The sequence below is a fragment of the Pelodiscus sinensis genome, chromosome 30, assembly GCF_052426305.1.
Source record: "Pelodiscus sinensis isolate ZL-2025 chromosome 30, ASM5242630v1, whole genome shotgun sequence".
Classification (NCBI taxonomy): domain Eukaryota; kingdom Metazoa; phylum Chordata; order Testudines; family Trionychidae; genus Pelodiscus; species Pelodiscus sinensis.
The window spans coordinates 6,834,025-6,846,260 of record NC_143081.1 but is presented as its reverse complement, the minus strand read 5'-3'; the positions used below and the strand labels follow the sequence as shown (position 1 = coordinate 6,846,260).

At 53.0% G+C, this 12,236-nt stretch overlaps 1 protein-coding gene across 1 annotated transcript in view; it reads right to left on the bottom strand.

Moving 5' to 3' along the window:
• The window catches only part of LOC149521079 (basement membrane-specific heparan sulfate proteoglycan core protein-like), a 141,791-nt gene that overhangs the window by 93,294 nt on the left and 36,261 nt on the right, over positions 1-12,236 (bottom strand). The window contains exon 8 of the mRNA XM_089774210.1: positions 3,516-3,857. Coding sequence (XP_089630336.1) covers positions 3,516-3,857 — 342 coding nt within the window. The remainder of the gene's footprint in view (positions 1-3,515; positions 3,858-12,236) is intronic.

Sequence of the window (12,236 nt, the reverse complement as noted above, 5' to 3'; positions counted from 1 at the left end):
TGCATTCAGCAGAAGGGGTTTTCCGTGTGCTCCATACCAGTGAATGCATCTGGAATAGACCCAATCCAAGAGGGTGCCACTTCCTGTGAAAACTGACACGGCCTGTGAACCCAGGTGCAGACAGTTCTGTGGAAGTTGTGGGTCACTGCCTGGGCCCAAACACAGCGATCCCCTTGGGAAATTCTATCAGGGTATGTCTGCACTACAGTGCTATTTTGAATTAACTTAATTAACTGGATAGCTGCCAGCCTGGCCACCAAAGGCCACATGTGAACCCAGGAGCAAGTTTGCATGAAAATCAAGTTGGTCCAGTGAGACCCCGGACTCTGAGCCCTGAGTTTAGAATATAAGAACATAAGAACAGCCGTACTGGGTCAGACCAAAGGTCCATCTAGCCCAGTATCCTGTCTGCCAACAGTGGCCTGCACCAGCTACCCTGGAGGGGATGGACTGAAGACAATGATCAAGCAGTTTGTCTCGTGCCATCCATCTCCAGCCTTCCACAAACCGTTTCTACCCCCTGGCTAATAGCACTCCATGGACCCAACCTCCATGAATTTATCTCACTTCTCTTTAAACTCTATGATAGTCCTAGCCTTCACAGCCTCCTGTGGCAAGGAGTTCCACAGGTTGACTATGTGCTGTGTGAAGAAGAACTTTCACTTATTAGTTTTAAACCTACTGCCCATTAATTTCATTTGGTGTCCTCTAGTCCTTCTATTATGGGAACTAATGAAGAACTTTTCTTTATTCACCCTCTCCACACCACTCATGCTTTTATAGACCTCTATCCCCCGTCAGCCTCCTATTTTCTAAGCTGAAAAGTCCCAGTCTCTTTAGACTATCTTCATATGGGATCTGTTCCAAACCCCTCATCATTTTAGTTGTCCTTTTCTGAACCCTTTCCAAGGTCAAAATATCTCTTTTGAGGTGAGGAGACCACATCTGTACACGGTACTGAAGATTTGACGTACCATAGGCTGATACTTCCCCTCCTTCTTCTTCCCCTGGCTTCCCCCTTCCAGCTCCCTCCTCCCAGATTTCCACCTCCCCTCTCCCACCCTCTCTCTTCCCCTCTCCCACCTCCTTTTCCCAGTCTCCCCAGAGGTTAATTCCCCATCCCCCAGTTTTGTTAAATAAAGAGAGTTTCTATTTTTGAACACACGTGTCCTTTATTTTGTACATCAGGAAGGGGGGCTAGGGAGGGGTAAGTGGAAGGAGGTGAGGGAGGAATGGGGCATGAGCCCCCAATGGGGAGGACTGGGGAGGCTCTGTGGGCTCCTTGGGGTGGAAGCTCTCCTGCAGGGACTCCTGGATCCTGACAGCCCCCCGATTGACCCCCCCCCCCCCAGATGGCAGCCTGCGGCAAGTGCAGCCGGGCTGATGGCCGAGTGCTGTGATGTGCCGAGTGTGGGCACTCAGGGCACTCCAAGTCAGGACTGCTTTGCTGTCCCTCATTGAGGTAGACAAACAAGCAGGGAACCCCTGAGAACTGTCTGTCCGGGGTGGGGGTCGGGTCCCTTTAAGCACAGCCCTCGGCTAGCCTGAGGCAGCAGCTCCACACTCTAAGTCCTAACCCGATGCCCTGCCGGCACTGCTTCCGGCCAGCCTTAACTTCGGTTCAGCCTTAACTTTCGTCTCAATGTGGACATGCTAGTTCGAATTAGCAAAACGCTAATTCGAATTAGTTTTTAGGTCTACATGCACTAATTCAAATGAGCTTAGTTCGAATTAGTGCTGTAGCGTAGACATACCCTACAGGAGCAGGCCTTGTGTTCCAAGTTACAGATTCACACGGCGACCCCTCTGAGAGGTTTTCACAAGCCATTAACTTGATCATCCGGCCATTAGGGTTGCCAGAGGAGAAGAATTGCTGGCTCCCATTTGCCCATTTCAAACCAGAGACAATCCCATACCGCACAGCTCCAACCTGCCACATGGGAATGATTCACGCACCAAAGTGAGAGGCACAGACCCAGCCGGGTGTGACACTAAACTGGATCGGTTACAGGGGGTATGTTGCCCAAAGCGTCTGAGAGTGATGCATATTTAGATCAATATGAGCATTGCGGGGGAGGGGGACCCTTGCATCCTGCTCCATTGGTGTTCGAGCCCTGGGCAGCCTGGTTCCCCTCAGTTCAGATACAGATGATAAAACAGAAGTACAGAGGGCAGCTGGATCTCCACCTGTGGCACTGCCTCCTATAGTGCACAGTGATGTCATTGGCCAGAGCCGGGGTCGAGTCCTGTGATACCGCACAAGGCAGAGGGTGCCCATGGCGTTGTGTCTGTGTGTAGGGGGTGAAGACAGGGGTGCAGGAGTTCTCACTGAGCAAGCAGACTCTGTGCACGAGGGTTCTACCCCGATGAATATGCAGCCGTGCCCCACTCTAGACATAGCTGCATTTTGGTTGATTCCGGAACTGGTGACCGTGCTAAAGCCCTTGCAGATCCTGTGGATGTTTCTCAGCTCTCACTCCAGCGCTTCCCAACAGCATCTCCCCCTCCAGGCTGGAACTGAAAGGGAGCAAGTGCAGCCTGAAGGGGTCTCCTTGTGGGGACAATTCCCGGCACAGAAGGAAGGGACCCTGCGCAGAACAAACCAGGAACTGGGATCTAGGAGGAGCAGCAGGAGACGAGGAAGATGAGGCTGTTGATGAGGCAGAAGGAGCCGCCCACGGCCAGCTCCCGGAGCCAGAGGAAGCTGCGAGCTGCAGAGAGAATCCGGAGTGGAACCAGCCGGTGAACATCACTGCTGATGGAACGCGCATGGTGTCCGTGTGTCTGTGCTTCTAGCACTCGTGATAAGCCGCCCTCCCAATCTCAGCAGCCCCAATCTGGGACATGAAACCCACCCACAGCCCTTCTCAGAGTGGGGGACACTGACCCTCATTCACCCCTCATTAGTGTCCGTTCCACTATTGGCTGCCTGCCCTGTACCCTGCCCTGTTCAGGCTCAGCCATAGGGCCTGGGTGCTGGTTGCTCCACTGGAAAATGTGCAGGGTGAGAAGGGGAATTTATCTAGGTAGAGGCCAGCAAGCCACGGGCTGCCTCACCTGGGACTGGGACATTCCTGGTGATGCAGGGACCTGCCCTTCCAAAATAATTCCGGTGAACCCCCCCCCCCCCCCACTGCATTGTAAATGGCACATTCCATCTGTACCAGCCTGCCCCAGAGGGGGAAGGAAAATCCAGTTGTTACGGGATTGACAAGGGAGGTTCAATTCCCTGCGGTGGCACAAGCCCCTGTGAAACGTGCTTCCTCCTTTCTGCTTCCGCAAATGGGAATGGGGGAGGGCTCAGTCCATTTAGGGCATAGGGAGGTGCTGAGGGACTTGGGCCATTGAAGTGTTAAGGACAGAGAAAGCAGGGGGAGGGGAATTTCACCTCCAATATCTTTTCTATCTCCATGTTACCCCAACCAGCCTCCCTCTCCCAGCAGAGCTCCTGGGGATGGGTCTCCTCCCATAAGAATAACAAGCTCAGCTCAATGAAGGAATTAGGGGTACCTCACCTGTCCTGGTGGCATTCACGGTGACGTTCACAGCCTGGCTCCTGAGGGACAGGACCCACCTCCCACTCACGCTGTCCTCGTACCCGCAGGTGAATTCCCCGCTGTCACTGGGACTGGCCTGTGGGATGCTGAGCACAGAGCCCTTCACAGAGCGGGAGCCGGGCTCCATGGTGCTGATCTCAGACCCTGCGTCCCTGGGGACAAACTCAACTCCGTCCTTGTAGAAATGAAACCTCCTCTCGCCGGTGTCCCCTGGGGCCGTGCAGGTGAGGAGCAGGGGGAGCCCTTCACTCACCGCTCCAGACGGGGGATCCACACTCAACACTGGCTGGGGAGGGGGATCTGTGGGGAGCAGCAAAGGGGAGGGGTCAGCAGGGACAGGGCAGGGGAGAAAGTGAAGATGGTGCCCACAGTTCAGTGCACTCAGAGCTGACTTGGATTCTCTCTCCAGAGCTCTTGGTTCACATCAGGATGCTGGGGGGCTCCCCACAGACATGAGCGAGGGCCGGGCTAGGGATGGGAATTGCCCCTTCACACACAATGGGGGCTGCTGGGATGGAGGAATTTTGACAAAGATCCTAATTTCACACGGTGGCTCCTGCACTTCAGGGCAGCAGGACACTGAGCTTCATCTCCCTGTCTGGGGAAACAGCAACTCCCTGTCCGATTGGCTCCCCTCAGGAGGTGAAGGGACCATTCCCCAGGCAGGGCTCTCCCTGCCCCTCGCATCTGGACCTGCAGGTTTCCCTCCTACACCTGACAGTGTCTCTACAGTTCCTGTTCTGAACCAGGGAATGTTCCTTCCACTGCACCTGGTGCGACACTAAACTGACTAAAGGGAAGGCTGTTAATCAGTTCCAGGTGGACCCCAAACTTTCCAGGAAGCAGGGGTGATATTCCAGGGGGTTCAAATTGACCTGGTTGGCCCTGTGTGGAGTTGAGTGTCTCATCCTTTGCTTCATGAGAAGATACCCTGCCCTGGGGCCAGCAGGAGAAAAGGGGACTCACCTGTCACTGTGATGTTGATGGGGCTGCTTGTCTCTGAGAGGAGCTCTCGCCCAGACAGTGTCTTCCAGAATTCACAGCTGTACACTCCGGCCTGTGATCCAGACAGACCCGACAGCTGCAGGGGATGGTTGTAACTGTCCCGAGGGGACGGGAGTTCTTTGGAGTGGATTTCCCGGCCATTCCTGAAGAACCGGAACCCAGAAACGGCAGGCGCCCCGGCAGCTGAGCACGTCAGGGTCACGGCTTCCCCAGCAATGTAGACAGGCTGCAATGGGGACACGGTGAACTGGGGGGCTGGAAAAGAGAAGGGGGTTGGGGGAGGGGACAGTTACTATAGAATCATAGAACACTAGGACTGGAAGGGACCTCGAGAGGTCATCGAGTCCAGGCCCCTGCCCTCATTGCAGGACCTAGTACTGACTAGACCATCCCTGACAGACATTTATCTAACCTAATCTTAAATGTCTCCAGAGATGGAGATTCCACAACCTCCCTGGGCAATTCATTCCAGTGTTTGACCAGCCTGACAGTTAGGAACTTTTTCCTAATGTCCAACCTAAACCTCCCTAAGCCCATTGCTTGTTCACCTGTCCTCAGATGCAAAGATGAACAAGTTTTCTCCCTTCTCTTGATGACACCCTTTTAGATACCTGAAAACTGCTATCATGTCCCCCTCAATCTTCTCTTTTCTAAACTAAACAAACCCACTTCGTTCAGCCTTTGTTCACAGGTCATATTCTCTAGACCTTTCATCATTCTTGTTGCTCTTCTCTGGACCCTCTCCAATTTCTCCACATCTTTCTTGAAATGTGGTTCCCGGAACTGGACACAATATTCCAACTGAGGCCTAACCAGCGCTGAGTAGAGCGGAAGAATGACTCCTCGTGTCCTGCCCGCCACACACCTGTTAATGCCTCCCAGAATCATGCTTTCTTTTTTTGCAACAGCATCACACTGCTGACTCATATTTAGCTTGTGGTCCGCTCTAACCTCTACATCCCTATATGGATCCCTACTCTGTGAGACCCAGCCAACCCCAGGTCCGTGCTTAGGAATCACATCCCTGCCAGACCATGCAAACCCTGAGCAGCAGAGATCTCCCTGCCAGAAACCCTGTGGGACCGGCTTCCCCTGCTGGGTACCTGAGGAGGCACCTCAGTCTGTAGGGATTGAGGGGTGGGGGGGTTGTGCGGCTGAGCCTGGGGGTGTCAGGGAGCTGCACCCAGCAGGCACAGACCAGGAACCCCGGCACTGAGGGAAGGAGGAGGCCACATGCCGCAGAGCCCTGGGTGCCCCAAGGGAGATTCCCACACTCCAGCTGGGTCCTGGCCCAGAGACTCCAGGGAAGTTCCAGCCCTTTGATTCCGGCTGAGATCTCGCCCATTCTCCCAGTGGGGTTCTGGTGCCATCAGTGGGGTGGGTAACAGGCCAGTTACCAATCCCTCTCCTGATGCTAATCACAACAGACCAATCAAACAGCTGCAGGACTCAAGGTTCATTGAGGGTCTCCCTGACAGTGCCCAGCTCAGAGTCCAGTGCTGTGAGCTTCCCTGCAGCAGTGCCCACCTGGTGCCCCAGTACTGTGAGCTGCCACACAGCAGTGTCCAATCTCTGAGGATGAGTTGGCAGCCAAGCCCACCAGAGAGTGTTTGAGATACAAGGAGGGGCCCTGAGCACAGCCAGTGGGCAAAGCTAACGTGTCGGGTTCGGTCTGAGATTCCCAGTCACCCACCCCCGAAACAGCAGGAAACGGGCTAACCTGTCACTGTGATGGAGACGGGACTGCTGCTCCTAAATGACGTTGTTCCTTTGGATCCCCATCTCCAGTACGCACAGGTGTAGAACCCAGCCCGTCCCCTCTCCGCTGGGAACTCGAGCTGGGGCTCTAGACTTTCCCTGAGCAGAGTGCTGGAGCCCTGCTGCTGTTTTCGGAAGAAGAATCTGTATCCCCCAGATTGCTCACCACGAGGAGGGGAGCACACGAGCGTAACCGGCTCTCCGGGAGGATACACCAAAGAGCCGCCTCTCACCAAGAGGGTAGGATCCAGTCGGGGATCTGGAACAGAGGCAGGGGGGTCAGTGGAGAGGGGGAGGCCAGGATGCACTGAAGAAAAAATGAGAAGTGAGAAGAAATCAGCCCTGGAGAAATAGAAACACAAACCAGCCACATCTCTCTGCCTGGCACCTACGCCCACGCTGGGAAATGCCCCACAGCAAGGCTGCGTCTGGACTGCAGGCCTCTTGCAAAAGGAGCTTTTTCGGAAGAAACCTTCTTACACAAGAGAACGTCCACACTGCAAAAACTCAGTGAAAAAGTGATCAGCTATTTCAAAAAGAGCATCCGGACTACAGAGCTCGAAAGTCAGCTCTGATTGCTATGGGCAGAAGGGCCAAAAGGCCACCTGTGCCTTTTCCTCTTTCCTTCCCCGTCCACACACATCTCTTGTTGAACGAGGTCTTCCATAAAAAGGCGTTCTTCCTTGTAGAATGAGGAATACCTATAACAGAAAACCCCCTCTTCCTTCCATTTTTTGCGCAAAAATGAGCTTGCGGTGTGGACGCTCCATGAGTATTTTCTTGGAAAAATGGCTGTTTTTCTCGAAAAACCCTGGAGTGTAGACAAAGCTCAAATGAACCACGGCCTGATTCTCTCTCTCTCTCTCTCTCTCAATCTCGTGTCCCATTATCTCTCTCTTGTATCCCATGATCTCTCCCCCTATCAAGAAAACCCAAAGTTCATTCCCAGCTGGAATTTGTGCAGCTCCCACTCCCTGGAACCAGGTCGTGTTGAATCGTTTTCTGGTCACCCGCAAAACCTCCCATTGTCACGTGTCTGCGCCCCATGTTGGAACTTCTGGGCAAGGATTCAGTCCCCATCCCCTCCCTCCCTTTCTTTTGTGACACTGAACAGGCTCAGCTCCTGGAGTCTCTCCTAGAACATGGACCTGCCTTCTGCACAGCTGGGCAAATTCCTCCTCCCCCGTCTCTGCATCTTCACGCCTGCACTCCACAGCCTGTGACCCCCAGTGCCCCTGCTCTGTCCCCCAATCTGCTGCTCCCCCCTCCAGAGAACAGAGGAGCTGGGAAGGGGATTGTGCCGAGGAGCAAGCAGGTCACAATCAGCCTGTCCCAGCAGAGACAAGGGGTGTCAGGAGCGCAGCTGGATGGGAAGGTTCCTTCATGTGTCTCAGTATCCCCAGGCTGCCCCCTCTCCATCCAGGGGAGGGGTGAGGGCAGGTTGGGAGGGTCCTTCACCCGCCAGTGCAGCTCCAGATCCCACACTCTGGGGGAAGCAGGAGGCCAAAAGGCGCAGAGTGGTTTCTGCCAATGCTTCAACCCCAGGCCCCCAGCAGTAGCTACAAGGCATTGAATAGAAGTGAGGGGGGTTGGCTGGACATGGGGAAGAGAGGGGGGAGATTTTCCACTTAACACCTGTGCTCTGGGATCTCTGAAAAACCTGCTTTTAGTGTCCTGGCTGGTGGTGCTGGGTCTGAGCCCCTGTGGGAGGCCAGAGCTGGGGCAGAGGAACACCCCTCCCCTTCACACAGCCCCACGCCGATGGGTCCTGCCCAGGGGCTCAGTGTCATGGTGAGGTGGGAGCTCAGTCTCCCTGGCTCATCCAGCCCTCGCTCTCTCTGCTGGGATTGTCAGTGTGAGGCTGGGTCATGCCCATGGGGCTGGGGGCAGCTTCTCCCCTATGGCCTGGGCAGGGACCCACTGGGGAGATGCCCCAAGTAGCCATCAACTGAGATGTTGTTACCTGCGGGGGTCACCGGCCTGAGAAGACTCTGGAGCGAGGCTGGAGGAGAAGAGCAGAGAGGGGGTGAGAGCTCTGGGGAGGGGCTGGGGGAGCAGGAGAAGGGGAGACGTGGTCAGAGAGGGGGAGTCTCCCGACAGACACACACCGAGGGGCTGGGGGCGAGGGAGGCACTTACCCAGCAGAGGGAAGAGCAGGGGCAGCGCCATGCTGAGCCGGTCACTCTGGGCTGGGAGCTGGGTTCTCAGCTCAGCTACTGGCCCGTCTGGTGCAGGGGGATGGGACCCTCCCCTCTGACACAGGCAGAGGAAGTCACAGCCTCAGGTGTGGTCACCGCTTAGCTCGGCGGTGTGACCGAATTCGGTGCTCGCTGCGCATGGTGTGTGGGGGACGGCTGCCAATTTTCCACTGCTGATACTAGAGGGAGGAGCTAAACCAGCAGCCCCTAGTGACTGACAGCTCTGGGGTTGGGCCAGGCATTCAACTGGGGTAAAGGAAACTCAGCCGGGTTACTCTAGTTTCCACCAGGCCCCATCAACTGCAGGAGACTCAACAAACTGACCCCAGTGGGGGATTGGCCACAACTCTCCAGCCAGGCCCAGATCCAGCTGGGGCCCTGCAGTGTGGTTGAAAACAGCCCTGGGAAGTTCTGCTGGGCTGCAGGGAACTTTGGCACAGACCGTGAGGGTATGTCTAGACTGCATCCCTCTGTCGGCCGAGGGATGCAGATTAGGGAGGTCGACATTGCAAATAGGGCAGGGATTTAAATATCCCATGCCTAATTTGTATAAAAATGGCCACCACGTTTTGTCAACTCAGCGCTTTTTTGGCAAAAAGCAGCAGTCTGGAGGGGGATCTGTCGAGAAAGAAAGCCCTTTTCGACAGATTCCTTATGCCTCGTGCAATGAGGTTTACAGGATCTGCCGAAAAAGGTTTTCTTTCTCCACAGATCCCTCTCTAGACTGCTGCTTTTTGCCAACAAAGTGCCACGTCAGCAAAAAGCAGTGGCCATTTTTATGCAAATGAAGCACCGGATATTTAAATACCCGCTTCATATGCAGTGTTGACCTCCCTAATCTGCATCCCTCTCCCGACAGAGGGATGGAGTCTAGACGTACCCCTAGATTGGGCCACTTGGCTTTCTGTCCTCGGCGCGCTCTTTTGCCCAAAGGGGTCACTTTGTGGGAGAATCCCAGGCACAGAATGAAGGGCCCTTCACAGAACTGGACAGTTCCCCGGCTCTAGGAGCAGCAGTGGGCAATGAGGAAGATGAGGATATTGATGAGGAAGAAGGAGCCTCCCACTGCCAGCTCCAAGCCCCTGAATAAGCCATGAGCAGCAACAAAGGGTAACTGAGTGTGTTTATGGAAGATTAAAATGTAGAGTTGCTCCCTCCTAAGGGAATAGGGGAGTTGAGGGATGTGCCCTGAATGCTGGGGGGGAGAACCCAAACCCAGCAGATCACCACAGATGCTCTCCAGTGTCTTGTGTTCAAACCTCCATCCTATTTCATAATCTTAGAGAAGAAAGTGACCTCAAGAGGTTATCAAGTTCCATCCCCAGCTGCCATGGCAGGACAAGCACAATTGACATCATCCGTCATCAATGTCTGTCCAACCTGCTCTTAAATATCCCCAGGGATGGAGATTCCACAACCTCCCTCGGCCATTTATTTATTGGATGAACCCCAAGATCATGACAGGGTGTCAGACGCAGAGAATGAGAAGAAAACTGACAGCTCTGTGAAATTAACTCCAGTGTTTGCAAGTGAAATATAGGATGCAAACCGAGATGAGCAAAGGCTTCTTGTCCAGGCTGCTCCCTCCTCTGGCACTTTGAATGCAGAAGTTGGGGGCCCACAAGAGACATAAAATTCCCTGCCACTAAAGCTTCGGTGTAAAAAACATTGTAAGGTCACAGATCCCCTGAACTTGCCTGACAGAAGTTCTAATCACCCAGATGAAAAACCCCTTGAGATGACTCACTTGAGAACTTCTACCTGTGCGGAAACCCCGAGCTCTTTAGACCTTTCTCTGGAGAGATTAGGAAATCAAAGTGTAATATCTTAACAGCTGACCTTGAATTTCAGGCACAATCACTCAGAACTCCCCTGATGTCTAGGACACAGGAATCAGATCATAGTCCTTAAAAGGTGTTTTATTAACAAAACAAGAAGACAGACTTGATTGCTACGTGTTACAGAGCAACTAAAAAAAGGCAGGTTAAAAGGACAGATTCATTCAGTTGGTATCAGGGGTCACATGGGCTAAGCAGAGAGGAGTTGAACCACACCACAAAATAAAAACAAAATGGTTGCATCTAACTGAACTTTCCCTGTTCTACTCACGTCTGTGGTTCCAAGATTAGTCTTGCCTTAGGCACAGATATTGCAGAAAAAACCTGGCTTAGTCCATCTCTTGCCCAGCTCCTACCCTGAACTCACACAAAAACTAAAGCACGAGGAACATGGTTTTCTATTCAAATCTCTCATTTTCTTATCACTGTCTCTCCTGGCCCCCTGGATATCTCCTGTCTCTTGGTTTAACTCTTAACGGGCAATTTAATTAACAGAATGTCTAGAATGTTTAAAATAAGGTAGTAGAGCTCCCATCCATCATACTTGTGCATGTACAATGTGAGCACAAATCGCTTGACCACAAAAAAGTTAAAAGTGCAACCTCCATGAAGTGTGACACTGTCAGAGACTGGACTAGAGAACTGAAAAAACAAATCTTACATGAATGTGAATTGAATTAATCACTTACAGGCACAGGGGAGACAAAATGGGGGCAGAAAGCTTTGGTCATTTATAACAATTTGAAGTGTGATTAAAGTGAAAGCAGGAAGTCAGATAATTCTAAATTTGAAGAAAATGGCAAGTCAGAAAGGAATGAGCCCTTGAGAGACGCCATCCTCTAAGGCGAGACACCTGATGGCAGACGCTGTGACAGCAGAAGCCCAAGAGTTGCATTCGCCAGAAGGGGTTTTCCGTGTGCTACGTACCAGTGAATGCTGCTGGAATAGACCCAATCCAAGAAGGGATTTCACCACTTCTGGTGAAAACTGACACGGCCTGTGAACCCAGGTGCAGACAGTTCTGTGGAAGTTGTGGGTCACTGCCTGGGCCCACACACGGTGTTCGCTTTGGGAAATTCTATCACAGATACTGGCGGAAATAAATGCTTTGTGCAATACTGAAGATTCCAGATACAGAAACTCAAGTGCTCTGAGTGGCAGACACTCTGGCTGGGAGGTTTCTCACAGACACACTGGGACCAAGCAGGCCTGAGGAGGGGGGCAGAGGCTGGAAAATTTCTCCCACTGACACCGGCCCCAGGAGCTCAGGTTCACATTCTGTCTGAGCAAGATGAGGAGAAACCAAAAGTAAAGCCTAAAAAGGCCCCAGGCAAACACAGGGGGGTGGTTACTGTGGAACACACACAGCAGTGGCAGGGGTGGGGCATTGGTAACTAGCATCAGACTTAAAAAACCCACCAATTCCAGGCTCCCATCTATTGTCGTATTGAAGAAAGTGTCTCCAGTTTTAGGCCTGGCTGCGTGTGGGAATCCCTTCCCCCAGGGGCAAGAGGAGGTGACAAGTTCTCATGTTTTTGTCCACTTCATTCGTAGGGGCAGCAAAAAGTGATGTGTTTTCTCCACTGTTGTTGCACAATTGTTTGACGGCTGTCTGGGTCTTTCTTACACTGGGCAGGAAATTGCTCCTCCTGTGTCAAACTAGCGCTGTACTTCACACTTCATCCTGTGGCTGTGGGGGTGTTCACAGTTCCAGAGCAAACACTTAAAAATAACCTTAGCACAGGGGGCGTGGCCATTATCAGTGAGATGAACGGGAGGGGGGGGTCCAACATAGGAGCCGCTCACAGAGTCTAAACACTAATGACTTTCTTGTAAGTCTAACCCCTCTGCAGAGCAAACCAACCCCAGGCACCCTGGTT